The sequence below is a fragment of the Amia ocellicauda genome, chromosome 1, assembly GCF_036373705.1.
Source record: "Amia ocellicauda isolate fAmiCal2 chromosome 1, fAmiCal2.hap1, whole genome shotgun sequence".
NCBI lineage: Eukaryota > Metazoa > Chordata > Actinopteri > Amiiformes > Amiidae > Amia > Amia ocellicauda.
The window spans coordinates 33,623,933-33,637,622 of NC_089850.1; the positions used below are offsets into that span (position 1 = coordinate 33,623,933).

At 34.0% G+C, this 13,690-nt stretch overlaps 1 protein-coding gene across 1 annotated transcript in view; it reads right to left on the reverse strand.

The window, feature by feature from the left end:
- Positions 1-13,690, reverse strand: part of LOC136748666 (PC3-like endoprotease variant B) — a 272,976-nt gene that overhangs the window by 77,633 nt on the left and 181,653 nt on the right. Inside the window, exons 10-12 of the mRNA XM_066702614.1 lie at positions 12,306-12,478; positions 11,731-11,946; positions 9,644-9,747 (exon numbers count right to left, since the gene is read on the reverse strand). Coding sequence (XP_066558711.1) covers positions 9,644-9,747; positions 11,731-11,946; positions 12,306-12,478 — 493 coding nt within the window. The remainder of the gene's footprint in view (positions 1-9,643; positions 9,748-11,730; positions 11,947-12,305; positions 12,479-13,690) is intronic.

Genomic DNA, 13,690 nt, shown 5'->3' on the forward strand with positions numbered 1-13,690 from the left:
AAAATGAGACATCACCTAAAAACTGATATTCAAGATTTACAAGTGTGCTATTCATCCTGAGAAGAGGACTTCTCATTTGATTAAGTCCTCTTGATTTTCAGTTTAACAAACAGGAAATGGCATCTTAAGCCTTCATTTTCTTTCTGGTAAGATTTGCAACAAGATTGAATTCAAGTCTGAGATCTAAAAAGATGTATTGCACCTGTTGTTCTCTTAAAATTAGTCACTGTCTTTGGAGGGGAAAAAAGTGTGACAATGCTCTGTGAGATTAATCCTTGCCATAACTTACTGCTTCTGCATGAATACTAATACTGTATATTTTGCTGGAGGCCTTTCGCACCTCGGAATTGCACAAGTGTGCTGATCTTCACTTTCCCAATGCTGTGACTTGGCAGGCCAAAACTGCCTGTTTGTTTTACTGCCAAGTCAGCAACAAATCACATGTCTGGATATCATGGACGACACTTTAATTTTTTCTTAATTTAGACAACATTTCTTACAAAATAGAAGCTGTACTAATGGGTAAGATGCATCTGAAGCACTTTTGCACTTTACACCAAATAATCACAACACACTCTTCAGGATCGTTTTATCTGCTATACAAGTAAGAGGGTCCTGAACACAGTAGTCTGCACTCACTCTAAACCAGGGGTCTCTCACACAGTTCCTGGATGGAAAATGGCTGGTGTGAAATAAAGAAGTGTTGAGTGATGGGATTGTATTTTAATCCTACTTACCTTATTTAGTGGGAACAAATGACAAACATGACAAAGAGGTCCAGAGAAGAGTAATAACACACACACTGGAAGGTATCGTACAAGTTCAAAAACCTATAATATTGGAAAAAATAAGTCTTGAAGATTAATTATTTGTTTGTTTATTTTTAAGATAAACCACTGCTTAAAACTCAACAGAGGCTGGGCAAGAAGGTTGCATGTAAATGAAGTGGGACTTAAAATAAGAGACATTGTGATATAGGACAGTTTTAATCCACACAGAGTATGAAACTGCTTGGATGTTTTGCAAAAAGTTAATGACTACAATGGATAGATTATCCAGACAAACATACGATGGGCTCATAACCTCTTCTCTTTTTTGTTACTTCTTTTAAATAAGCATGCAACAATTTTAAAATACCTCGAGATCTTTCATTCATTGAGTTTTAGACACTTTATCTTTAAATAAATCCACATTTTCTAAATTAACTTCATCATAATTATAAACTACAACAAAACCTGACATTTCTTGGCTGTGTTTTCAGGGCCATTATCTTCTTGGAATATTACTTTCTGCCCGATCAGCTTCTGCTTATGATTATCTATGGTTACATGATTCCATCTATTTTGTTAAAATTACCAACATTTACCTTCAAAAAAGACCCAAGTATTTCACCAATTGTAACTATGTGCTGCTTTTCCCTTTTAATTTCAGCTGAATTGCATGAATGGCATCAATTAAATTATTCAATCAGTGATTTGCCTATTTTTAACATTTGTAATTTCATATGCACACAAAACAAAACTACAGATGCAATTGGGAGTTCAAATAAATGAGCAAACTACTGTTTGTTCTTATAGAAACCCATGAGAGAGCAATATTCTGTTTGTCAAAATACATTGTTCTGTAAATGTTCAGTCCCTAAAAAATGAGTATTCTCATTATGTCATTCTTGTACCGCATCAGTTTTGCATTTTGCTATATACAGTATATATTGTATATAGTATATACTTTGCTATATATAGTATATATATGCATTATTTAGCAAGATACGGATACTAAAAATGAATAAGAATGTTATATTTTGTTTCTTATAAGCTATTAAATTAATATGATGAATGGGCTTCTACTAGATCAAATAATAGAATCATTAAAATAGATACATCTACTACTACTAACATTAGCACTATTATTATTATTATTATTATTATTATTAGTAGTAGTAGTAGTAGTAGTAGTAGTAGTAGTATGATGTCTACTACTAGTACTACTACTACTACCACTACTACTACTACTAATGTCTAATTTGCATGTTGAGAGATTATGAAGGATTGAAAGTGAAAAATATTTGTGACCAAATAATGACTTTTCCTGGACTTACAACTATAGTCAGCAGGAAAAATCAGTGATATTGGCACATAGGCAAGAATCCTTGATTGGTACAAATTAAAAGATCATTTGTTAGCAATCAATGCTGTGTGCGCCAAATGGATGCAATTAAGATTGAATGAGCCCCTGCAGCTACAGGGGTTAATAAGGGATGAATTCTTAAAAGATTTTTCATTAATTATGAAGATATTCATGCCCTAACAGAAACAGTGACCAGTCTGGCAAATCTTGGAGAACAGATTAGAGGCTATAATTAACAGTTAATGGATTCTGTGGTTTAAGTTTTGAAACACAAATAGGGTTACAATGAGTATAATGTGGGTTAACAAATGTTTAAAGGGATTCAGAGTTATTAATGTTACTTTTATCTTAAATCTCTGCAATCTACATGGAGAAGTAACAAACTGGAATGACTGCTTGTCTTAACATTAAACTCATTCACTGATGTGACAAATTCATTTTTGGGGCATGCTACTTAGCAATGAAGTCCTGGGCCTTCACAAATGAGGAGCAACCAGTCATAGACGCATCTTTAATATTTATAATTGCCTCCAATTTTGTCATTGAAAAATTTACAGCATCATCTCCTTAAGCAGGGAGCTGACTATTATTTCACACAGACATCAAGACTGGCATTGTTCCTCCTATGTGGAAATCCCATTGCATTGATATTCTCACCATCCTCCAAAGAAATTGCAAATGTTCAAAATTATAACGACATCCATTCTGTTCAGTTTTAGTCAAACTTGATTATGTTGCTTCAAGTGGACAGAAAAACACCTTAGTGTATTATAGTAACACTACAGTTTGTACTTTTATAACTTTTATAATATATAATTTCTACAATCTTGATGATACATCTCAAACATTTTCTTCTTTGTGATGTTCCTGGCATCTAGTAGAAAACTATTTTTCTTCCTTTAACATCAAATATAACCTGCACATCTCAACCCTACTGGAGTATAGCAGACAGTCTATAGTTCTTTATGTAGAGAGTATATCATCAACAATGGAAACACATAAAGCATTTAAAGCTATTAAACTGATAGGCATCTCTGTACATGATTAGTGGGAGATTATGGCCATGCAGCAGACAACAGGGCAGAAGTTGAAGATGCTTACACCATTACAGAGGAACCTTACTCATCAATTATTTTGAAGAAAAGAAGCTGGTAACCTCCAGCTGCACATTTTTAAAAACTAAGAGCAGAAAGCCAGGGAAATGAGAGGGTCATTCACAGGGGCTCTAAGCACTCATTAACAACCATTGAATGATATCAAGCTAATAAATGGATAAAATAAATACTTACAAGCTTGTGATATCTTTTGCTGTATGTTGTGTGAATTTCTTCTCAGTAAGCAAAGATGTGCATCAAACTAGCTACCTACCTACCTATCTATCTATCTATCTATCTATCTATCTATCTATCTATCTATCTAGATAAATAACACATTATTATACACAAATATAAACTAATGTTTGAGACATACTAGTGATACTATTATATTAATTCAGCTAACCCATGTTTTAGATGGAGCAACAGTTAAGACAAAACAAAACCACACAACAGATGACGTAATGAGTATTTCAGCCACACAGTCTAAGGATGGAGCACTGCGTTTGATATAGCTTAGATTAATCAAATGACACGACATACACCTGTTCAAGAAACATTACATTTGAAGATAATATAATTCTGTTTCTATCATAAGCAGTTAATGCTTCAGATGATTGATCATATTTTTTACATAATCAAGCCAATCAAATGTTCATGAGCAGGCACTTTTTCAGTGAAAAGAAAAAAGAAAAAATCAGCTTTGTGGATTTGAACAATTTTAAGGGAATCTATTTTTGTTTAACCATTTTAAAGCAATGTACACTAGACGTATTCTTTATGGTAGGATTGAAGATGTTCAGGTAAAATTCATCATCCTCGACTACAATTCTACCACTCATCCTTTGTCAACACAAATGATGGAATAAAGACACTGAGATGTAGAATGAGAACAGAATTCTTCTATACTATTTAAAATTCCACACTTCCAACTCTGGTATAATGCTATTTATATCTTCTAAAGATCAGTTAAAACTGTATACAATTATTCTCCATTGACTCTGATCCAGAAGACCAAAACAACAAATACAATCAGGGATCTATTTCTCTGCAGCGGTTGAACGTGCCATGCCTCTGTTTATAATGAAATGTCACTCCCACGTGTGAGTGATGATATGAACTCAACCTGGAACCTCAGTTAATCAATCATATGAAATGAACAGCTGCAGTTTACCTATATAAACAGTGATCATCGAGGTGGAAACACTATCCAGCCTCACCTTTCCTTTCCTGAAAAGTGTGGTAATGTCTGAGGTCGCCACAGTTACAAATATGACGGTTTCAGTAGAGATGCGCTCATTAAAAACATACTGCTTGAGCTCAAGCTGCTGGAGGTATTGGGGACTATCAGGTGCATGCAAGTCTTCCATCACTATCAACAGCTTGTCTGCCAGTGGTATCTGCCAAAGGCTCTCAGACAATTATTGTAATATTAGACATAACTTGCCCAGTTCATTTAACTAAATATATGTATGATAAACAAGTTATATTTGTAGACATGCCAAAAAAAAGTATTATAGAGGTCTTAATAAGTGAAAAGATAATTTCTTTCTGAAAATAAATGGATCAATTTCTCCAAAAGAGATAAAAACTTGAGCAGCCTTCATTATTTCCATGTTGTACAGTAGAGCACAACTCAATATTCTCCAGTGGGAAGCTAAACTGTATGTACTTTCTCCTGTGCCGACAGCAGGGAGACTTGTGAGACAATTGGACGAATCTGCAATCTATGTCACTCTGGAACAACGGTAAGTTTCAATCTGGGAGTGCATTATAATTGCAGTACACTCTTGAATAAAAAAATAATTAAAATAAAGACAAATACGTCAGATACGTCAAATAAATCAGGAATTACATGTCACTTTTGTTGTTTAAATAACATCTTTAATGCATGTAACATTCTCCTCTCACAATGGATTGTTCTATTTAAGCACTTCTTGTAGCAAAAAATACAAACATCTTTGGTGTCTGCCTTTGGGATAATAGCTTTAAAAAATATGAATCGATCCATATAGTTACAACCCTCAAACCTACAGTAAATACATTACTGTACTGTGCCAAAAACAGTAGAAGACAATAGTAAATTGTGGAATAACTGTATAATGAAGTTTATTTTATCAATACATGTTTCCCTGCACCAAGGTAAAACAACATCAATGGGTACTAAAGCAATGAGACAAATTAACCAAGAAAAAATGATTTTGATTTAATCATCACACCGCCTTGTTCCACAGGTGTCTGCTTAAATATTCAAAGTACTCCAGAAAGAAAATAAAAAAGTCAATATTTCCATTTTTAATTTTTAACAAGCACACAAAACAAGCTATTCCTAATTTTGTGTTTCTTACTGAATGCTAGGGCTGCTATGTTTGCTTATACCTACAGCCATCAATAAATGTTAATTAAAAAATGCTATGCGGTTTTCCTTTGAAATAAATAAAAGTGAGCAGCTGTCACTTAGTCACTTTGTCAAACAGGGCTGTATTTCATGTATGACTGCTGACATATGTCAATTTTATTCCACCACATTAAAACCTGAGATTTACAGTTGTGCAAGTGTATACGAAATATCCTAACAGACTAGCCTGGCACGCTGCTGGGCTCTTCTCTCAGCTGACAGTTGCTGTGAAACAGTCATTAAAATGCTTCAAGAAGAGACTCATCAGCAGATACCCCAAGGTGAGATTGAGAAAGCCAAGAAAATGAAGGCAAATTTAATGCGTTAACTAAATTCACAAGTAACAAAAGCATATAAAGCACATTCACATTGTTTGGAGAACTGGCCTTGAAACTTAATTATTAAAAGCTTTTTTCTTTTTTCTTTTTGTCTCATTTCTCTTCTCATGTTATGGCTTATTTCCTTACCGTGTAAATGCTTGTCTCTTTATTGTCAGGAGCAGCTCAACAGTGTGTCAGACTGAACAAACATCTTCACCCATCTTCTTACAACCAAGATTATCACTTACTCGGTGACACAGTGGAATCTAACAACAATACTTACATTTATCTTTGGCATTCCATACAAAGAGACATTTTGAAAACACCATATCAAAACATGCATCTGCTAAATACTTCAGAGTTGTTAATTGTAATATTTTACAATAGGTTATGATTCACCTGAAGAACAAGATGATGATGATGATGATTCAATTTCAGATTTTTCTTAATCTATTTTTTCCAATGAATAGTTACAAAAGGGAGGAGTAAATATGGAAGATTTTCCTAGCTATATATGATTCTACATTGTCTACTTTGGACATGAAAGCATACAATCACTTTTTTATACTGGCAAAACATCAGGTTTCTGGCATAAAACAGCATTTTTACAGTATTTAATATTTATAATATCCATTATTATATGCGTAATAAAAGATAATGCATATATTTCCATGGGAAGAACTACAAATATTAAAACCCAAATCATTAGTACTTTCATGAGACAGTTCATATTTTTTATTTGAAAAATGTTTTAGTAAAGGATCATTAATTATTTCTAAGATTATTTTACACTGGACATCATATGAATTAATAATACATTCCAATATTGTAAAATTAATTACTATCACATCTAATTTAGTAATATAAGTGAAAAGCAATACATAAACATCTTAGTATAATATCATCAGACATACATTACTGGGATTTTTTTCCCCCTTCAATAAATTCTTCATAGTTTTGGTCTGACTTAAATCAGATGGCAGCTTCTGTTTTGTAGCACAGTGTGCACTGCGATTTCAAAGCTTCAAAATGTCAGTCATCAATTCTACAGCACACCTATGTAAGTTTCATGTTTGGGTCTTAAAGTGGATATTCATCCTCTCAAACTTTAATCAATGTTGTATTTTTATGAATCAGCAACTCAGAATGTACTTGAACTTTATACTTTTATTTAGAAACAAACTTGCCTTTAGCAGAATAAAACCAATTTGGAATCATCTATTTTGTATTTTTATATCAAACTGAAAGAAAGCTGCACTTGCAGAAAATGTGGCCACTAGGAGAATATTACCGTAGTTATTGAAATCTGAGGCCTATCTTTACAGTCTATATTTAACTTTGTTTATTCAACATTAGATTGCACAGGGCATGTTCTGACCTGAGCTCATTGTCTATTCAAAATATGTATATTGATACAAATACAATTTCAATAAATATGTGTTTATGTATCTGAAATTAATATTATTCAGATTTTTCAACTTTTAAAAACATTTCAACATCACATTTCAAGACTAATACCATTTACCTAGAAATCAGCTATTTTCTTTGTAAATCTTTCATGCAACCTATAATATCCCCAGAACAGTTTTCCAAGTGTTATCTCTAGTGCAAAATCAAGGCGATACAAAATACACTTGGTAAAAAGAGCAGGCTGAGAAAGTAAGCCTAAGTAGACCAGACAATGTCATATTGTAAGTGTCGGGCACCAAAGATGAACACAGCTAGTGGCCCTACTATTTTTAACACTATTGCCCCTGATATAAAAACCGTGCATAATTGTGATATTCTGGAGCTCCACTGGCACACGAAACGTCTCTTGCTGTGGCGTCCATCATTTCTTGCCAGTCTCGTCTATTAACAAGCACTATCATCCCATCTCAGGATGACAGCTGCAACACTTACTCCACCGCAATAAACAGCTAAATGAGGCGCACAGCAATTTCACATGTCACCAGGGCCCCCAGCACGACTGGCTGCACAGCTTGATGCATAAATTCATAAGGCTGTTGCATATGATGGAGTATGCCTGGCTGAGAGGTGATGGATAACAGGCTGGCTAAAAATGGCCATCACCTTGACTCTGTCAGGACATTCTTTTTCTCCAACCAGTGCCATTAACTTTACCACGTTGAGGAACACCCTTTCAGCAACACATATTTGCCCCCCCCCCACCATTTACTCCACATATTGCCTTTTATAACTACAGTGCTACTATTAAACTGACAATAACACTCTTCTGTAATCCATGTTGATGTTTATAGAATTCAATAAGGTGATGATGTTCTCTAGAGCATGATTCTTACCGGAATTTATTACCACATTGTTTTCAGCCACGATGCATCAGTAACTGTACTAACTGTATAATCTTGCCATTCTGCTCCATCTCTTTAACTACAGCTTCATGCGTAGTGTGGTTAAGGTTGTTTCTGGATTAATTTGTGCATCTTTGTGTTCACATAACTGATGGTATGAGTCTCTCATACTCATACTCTGGTACCTCACTTTATGACAAGACATAGATTTGTTGTCATTGGCTCATGTGTTGAAATATTTATATTTATTCAAAATACATGGACCATTCTCAAATGATATCAAAACAAATAATATACTGAATATATTCACTGATCAAATTTCTAGGACTAAAAACAGGCTCACAATATTGATATTGATGATTGAAGGTTTTATGAAAAGGATAAATGAAAAAGGCTTGTCTTTGTTAACCCACTGAAAGGGCACACATATATCCCTCCCATAACCTGTATTTTTTCGGTCCTGGTGCACTTAAAAACCCTGTCACTTTGACACTGTCTTGATAAGATCTACATCAGATAAAGGATATAAGAGATTACCTCACTTATTGAAAGTCACCCTGGTATTCTTCTGTTGCAAGCATTATACCCTTTAGCTGTGACTTAGAAACAGACCAAAGCAAAAAATATATAATAATACCTATGCACTGGAGAGAACACACTAGTTTATGGAAATGTTGGAATAAAAACAGGTAAATAGTCTCCACACCTTATGGTTGATTTTATAACAACTACACCATGTCACAAAATAGACAAAGCTGCATGGCCCATATTGTGAGTTTGGTTACTAGAGCTTATTAGTCAAGCAATATCATCATTTTTTTGACAAATCTTAAGGAGCCACCTTAACCAACATGGCTAGTTGGCTTAATCCAGACACCAATGAGTATCTGTGTAAAGAAGTACCTATAATTTTAAGAAATAAATTCACCCACACCTAGTTTTTGCTAATTTCCTTGCATAATTTTTAAAGACAAAGTCATGTTTTAGGTTGACTTTGGCAGTATTTTCAGCATTTAAAATATCTGAATGAAAACCTATCATACTTTTCAATACTCTTGTCATGTCATAACATGGTAGAAGAAACTACACATAATATTGTGAATCTGGTCTTATTTATGCAGTTTTTTTTTCAATGCATTTACCCCTTAATCACCTGACAACAACAACCAGCAAACCAGATAGGTTACAATTTCAAAAGGCTGTGCCTCATTCACATGGTTTTGAGTTATTTTCATAAAAAAATAAGCAGCAAACATTCATATTTTCCCCCTTGGGAATCTGAAATAAATACTCAGCAAATTAGTCTGTAATCTATATCATGTAGAAAAACACCCAGAACAAAGTGACATTACACTTGCTATCCCCACACAATGTGTTCAGGGTGGCACCTACTTTGCTTCCAGAACGAGGGCCAGAACCCCAGCGGCGATGGGTGCTGCGCTGGACGTGCCGGTGAAGTGTGTAACACAGCCCTCGTCCACATTAGTGGCTGTTACCTGCATAAGAAAAATTGAAAGACACACAAAATTAATGAGGCAAATGCCTAGGATGCAACAGGCATTAATCTCTATCATGCTATAAATGTATGCCAATGCAAGGTACAGCAATGTCCTGTACTGCACTGAGATTGTAATACAAAAAAAAAGCCCAAGGCAATTAGTAATTGATATAGTTGTCATCATTAGCTCCTCAAATATGCAGCATGGTTCTCCAAGTTTTTCTACTTTCCAGAAAAATAACAGAAAAGGCATATTTTCTTTCTCTGATAATTGAATTATTATATTTTAAATTAATTGTATGATTAAATCCTGTAAGTGGTTTATCTTTCTTATGGTACTGAGACATTACCATTTGGAAGACCAACTCTAAGTTATCAGAACAGTTATATTTTCTTCCCTTACTTTAAAACAAACAAACAAACAACACAGTAATAAACAAATACATACATACATAAATAAATAAATAAATAAATAAATAAATAAATAAATAAATAAATAAAGGAGTGAGCGAATGAATTAATTCCCATAAAAGCCACCCCATTGGTTTTGTCTATACAGATCACTTAGTATTTGCAGCTGTGCTTATGCAACTGTTTCCTTTTTATAGTGATTAGCTGTATGTCTGGAAAAGTCACACAACTTCACAATGATTACTATCCATTGCAGAAATAATGATTGTACTATACCAGGTGTTTATTTGTGTTTTGATGTATTTGCTAGTATCTGTAAAATAATATTGTACAATAACAGACACTAATAGAAACAAAATCTATTAAATACAATCATACCATTCAATATTTAAGCTTAAACTGGATTGTTAGAGTGCTGCATTTTGATTGGTCAGTCAATTCTCCAAAGCCATGACAATATGCAGACAACCCTCAGAGCCAGACAATAAAAAACTATAAAGCACTGCACCTGTACTAACCATGTACCAATACACTACATACAGTCAAAGAACAATGTCACTGAAGACATCACTTCTGTCTGAATTGGTATAAAAGGAAGCTGCATCATTTCCCACCTCAACCAAAACTGACAAACAAGTTAAAACACTCATCACAAAAATTTGTGACAATATTATTCCATGTCACATGTTAAATCTGTTACTACAATTAATCATGTTAATAATGATCAACAGTTCAGCGTTTCTGATGAATGATGGGAGAATTGGGAGGTTAACTTTTCTAATCTCAGCAAAATCCTAGAGAACTGAATTCTGCCTAACACCTTATCTTTTTTTTTTTGCTTTTATTAAGGCAATATAGTAGCCAATTGTATTATTAATTTTACATGTTCTTGTATATTGCTTTGTATTATATTAGTTTATCTTGACTGCCTTAACATCAGTGCACAGTGTTTTATCCATCCATATACACACATCTCAACAGTTATAACCATGTATTACACATTCAATGTGAACTGCTCAGCCCTGATAAACTACATATTACATGAATATACTTAAGTATGACCACATTGAAAGCTTTAGCAAATTACAGTATCTAGTTCGACTACAATTATTTTCATCCTCTTTCAAATCATGCTTGGGAACAATGTAGTGCTTGTGGAGGTCTAGTTTTGCCCTGAAAGTGAACTGTAATCTCACTCTCTGTAACATATCTGATTTACAGAAGATTGTTAAGCGTGAAGAAATTACCAACAGAGAAGCCTCAACCTGAAAACAACATAATTACAGTCAATCAGGTCGTGTTCTCCACGTGTTGGAAACCCACAAGTCTATACAAGCTTTACCAGTATCTGCCAACAAACAGTTAGACAACCCTAAGTCCTCTGCCTTTTTATTTTATTTTTCTGACTTATTTTATAAGGCATTGATTTCAACTGAAATACTAGCTTTCCATATCTGCCAATAAACCTGGACAAATATGAATAGTATGATATACAAGTTTGAAATATTTGTCATTTATTAATTTGATGAAGAAAAAAATACAAATAAAGGATGACGGTGTTGTGACTTACGAGAGGAAGGCTTTCTCCACTGGAAGAACCAGTCAAAGTGACTGCCATGACTGCTGGACAAGGTTCACCAAAGAAGGCCGGGAGACTGTTGTGTGAAATCGCTCCAATGGCAATGGTGTAGATACTGTTGACATAACCATCTGCTCCACAGTGATCATTAACCATGCCACCATTGCCAGAAGCCCACACAAAGATGTTGCCTTTTCCTTTGCGACCCTGCATTCGGAGAGCAACAGACAGTTTGAAAGGAGCTTGATTCTTTTCATCGTGGTTAAGAACACTGCACATCTCTCATTCTTGTTGATGTCCGGCACAATTTTACACAAAGTAAAAATATACAAAGGACTACTGCTTTGAATCCTTTCTCTCTGACTACAGTACTGTTTTTAGATGTGTTTCTGCCGAACAGGGAAATTAGGAATATGTAAAAGTTATTAAAACATTATAAGTTAACTGATGCTTTAATTTTTTTGTGAAACTGTACATTTCAGTATTTTCCTTCACTAAAATGAGAAGACATAATGATTTGAACTGTAAAATGGTTAACCAAACAAATAATAAAACAGTAAATTTGCCTTTGCTGCACCCAGTCGTAATGCTTTATCTGTGAGTTTGCCTGGTCCTGCCATCTCCTTCCCATTGTCCTTTGGTCCCCAGCAGCAGGTGTAAATATCAATGAAGTCATTATTGTAAGTCAGAGATGTTGCTTCCATTGAGTCAGTCACAGAGCCGTCCAGCAAGCGAATGCCTTGAAGTAATATTTAAACATTTAATTTGCTGTTGGTTATTTAATTCAATAGAACTCTATGAAGTTATCTACAAACCAAGCAATCACTGAAATGGGACCGGTGAATAATCGGTGAAAAAGAGATGCCAAGGGAGTATTTAGTTAAATTCTGTCAGATAATCGGGCCAGTGTATATGTAATATGTACGCTGAAAATACAATAAATCTAGAACAGCTCTCTTTGCAATCACATAATTTCCCAAGAAATATGTTTTTGTGGGTCTCTTAGGCAAACTGTTTGCTAATAATAAAAAAGGTTTTCAGTTCTAATTAATTACAATGACTGATTTTGGCTTACTGTAATCCAATAAAAATGGAAGCTTATAATTTGTGTTACATGTTAATGGGCAAGCTGGACTAAAATCAAAGCTAAACAAATATGACACGCCCACATATAGGAACTATATATTCCAATTGCATTCTTCTTGTTTACAAATGGACTGAAGCTGCAGATTTAGAGAAATTAAACCAGGTACTAATTAATGACATCATCTCTTCTTTACAGCTTATACGGATAAGGTAGTTGAATTCAGGTGAACGGATGGAAATGACCGCTGTATAGAAGTATTAGAGCTATCAGTGCCACAAGTGTTACCAGGAAAACAGTCATCAATAGTGGCAGTGATGAAGCAATGTACATTAAAGATACCAAGTACCAAGTAAAGATAGACACCACAGTTCATAGTTCAAAGCTGACAACTGATGGAAAATAAAAAATACTGTTTGAAATTAAGAAAATACAATTATTTATGTATTTAGGTGTTTGTTTATTCAGATTTATTATAACATACAAATGCTAGCCCGACAAGACAAAAATACTAAAGCTATTTTATGGTTATATGTTTTCATGACTCAGGGATTAATAAGAACATAATTTCAGAAAGTATGCTGCATTGGTATTTAATTGCTGTAATGTATAACACAAATTCATTGACTGATAATTAGAATGTTTACTGTGACTCAAATATTCATTTATTTCTTTAAATTTTGAACACAAAAAAACTGACCTGACTATATATGGCTAATAAAAGAGTGTCAGTCAGCCAGTAATATCCTACAATAAAGTCTTAGTAAAAGATTGATATCATTCAGTAACTTCATGTTTAAAGTGGATTGTTAGAATGCTGTATTCTGATTGGTCAGTCAATTTTCCAAGCCCTGACGATATATAAAC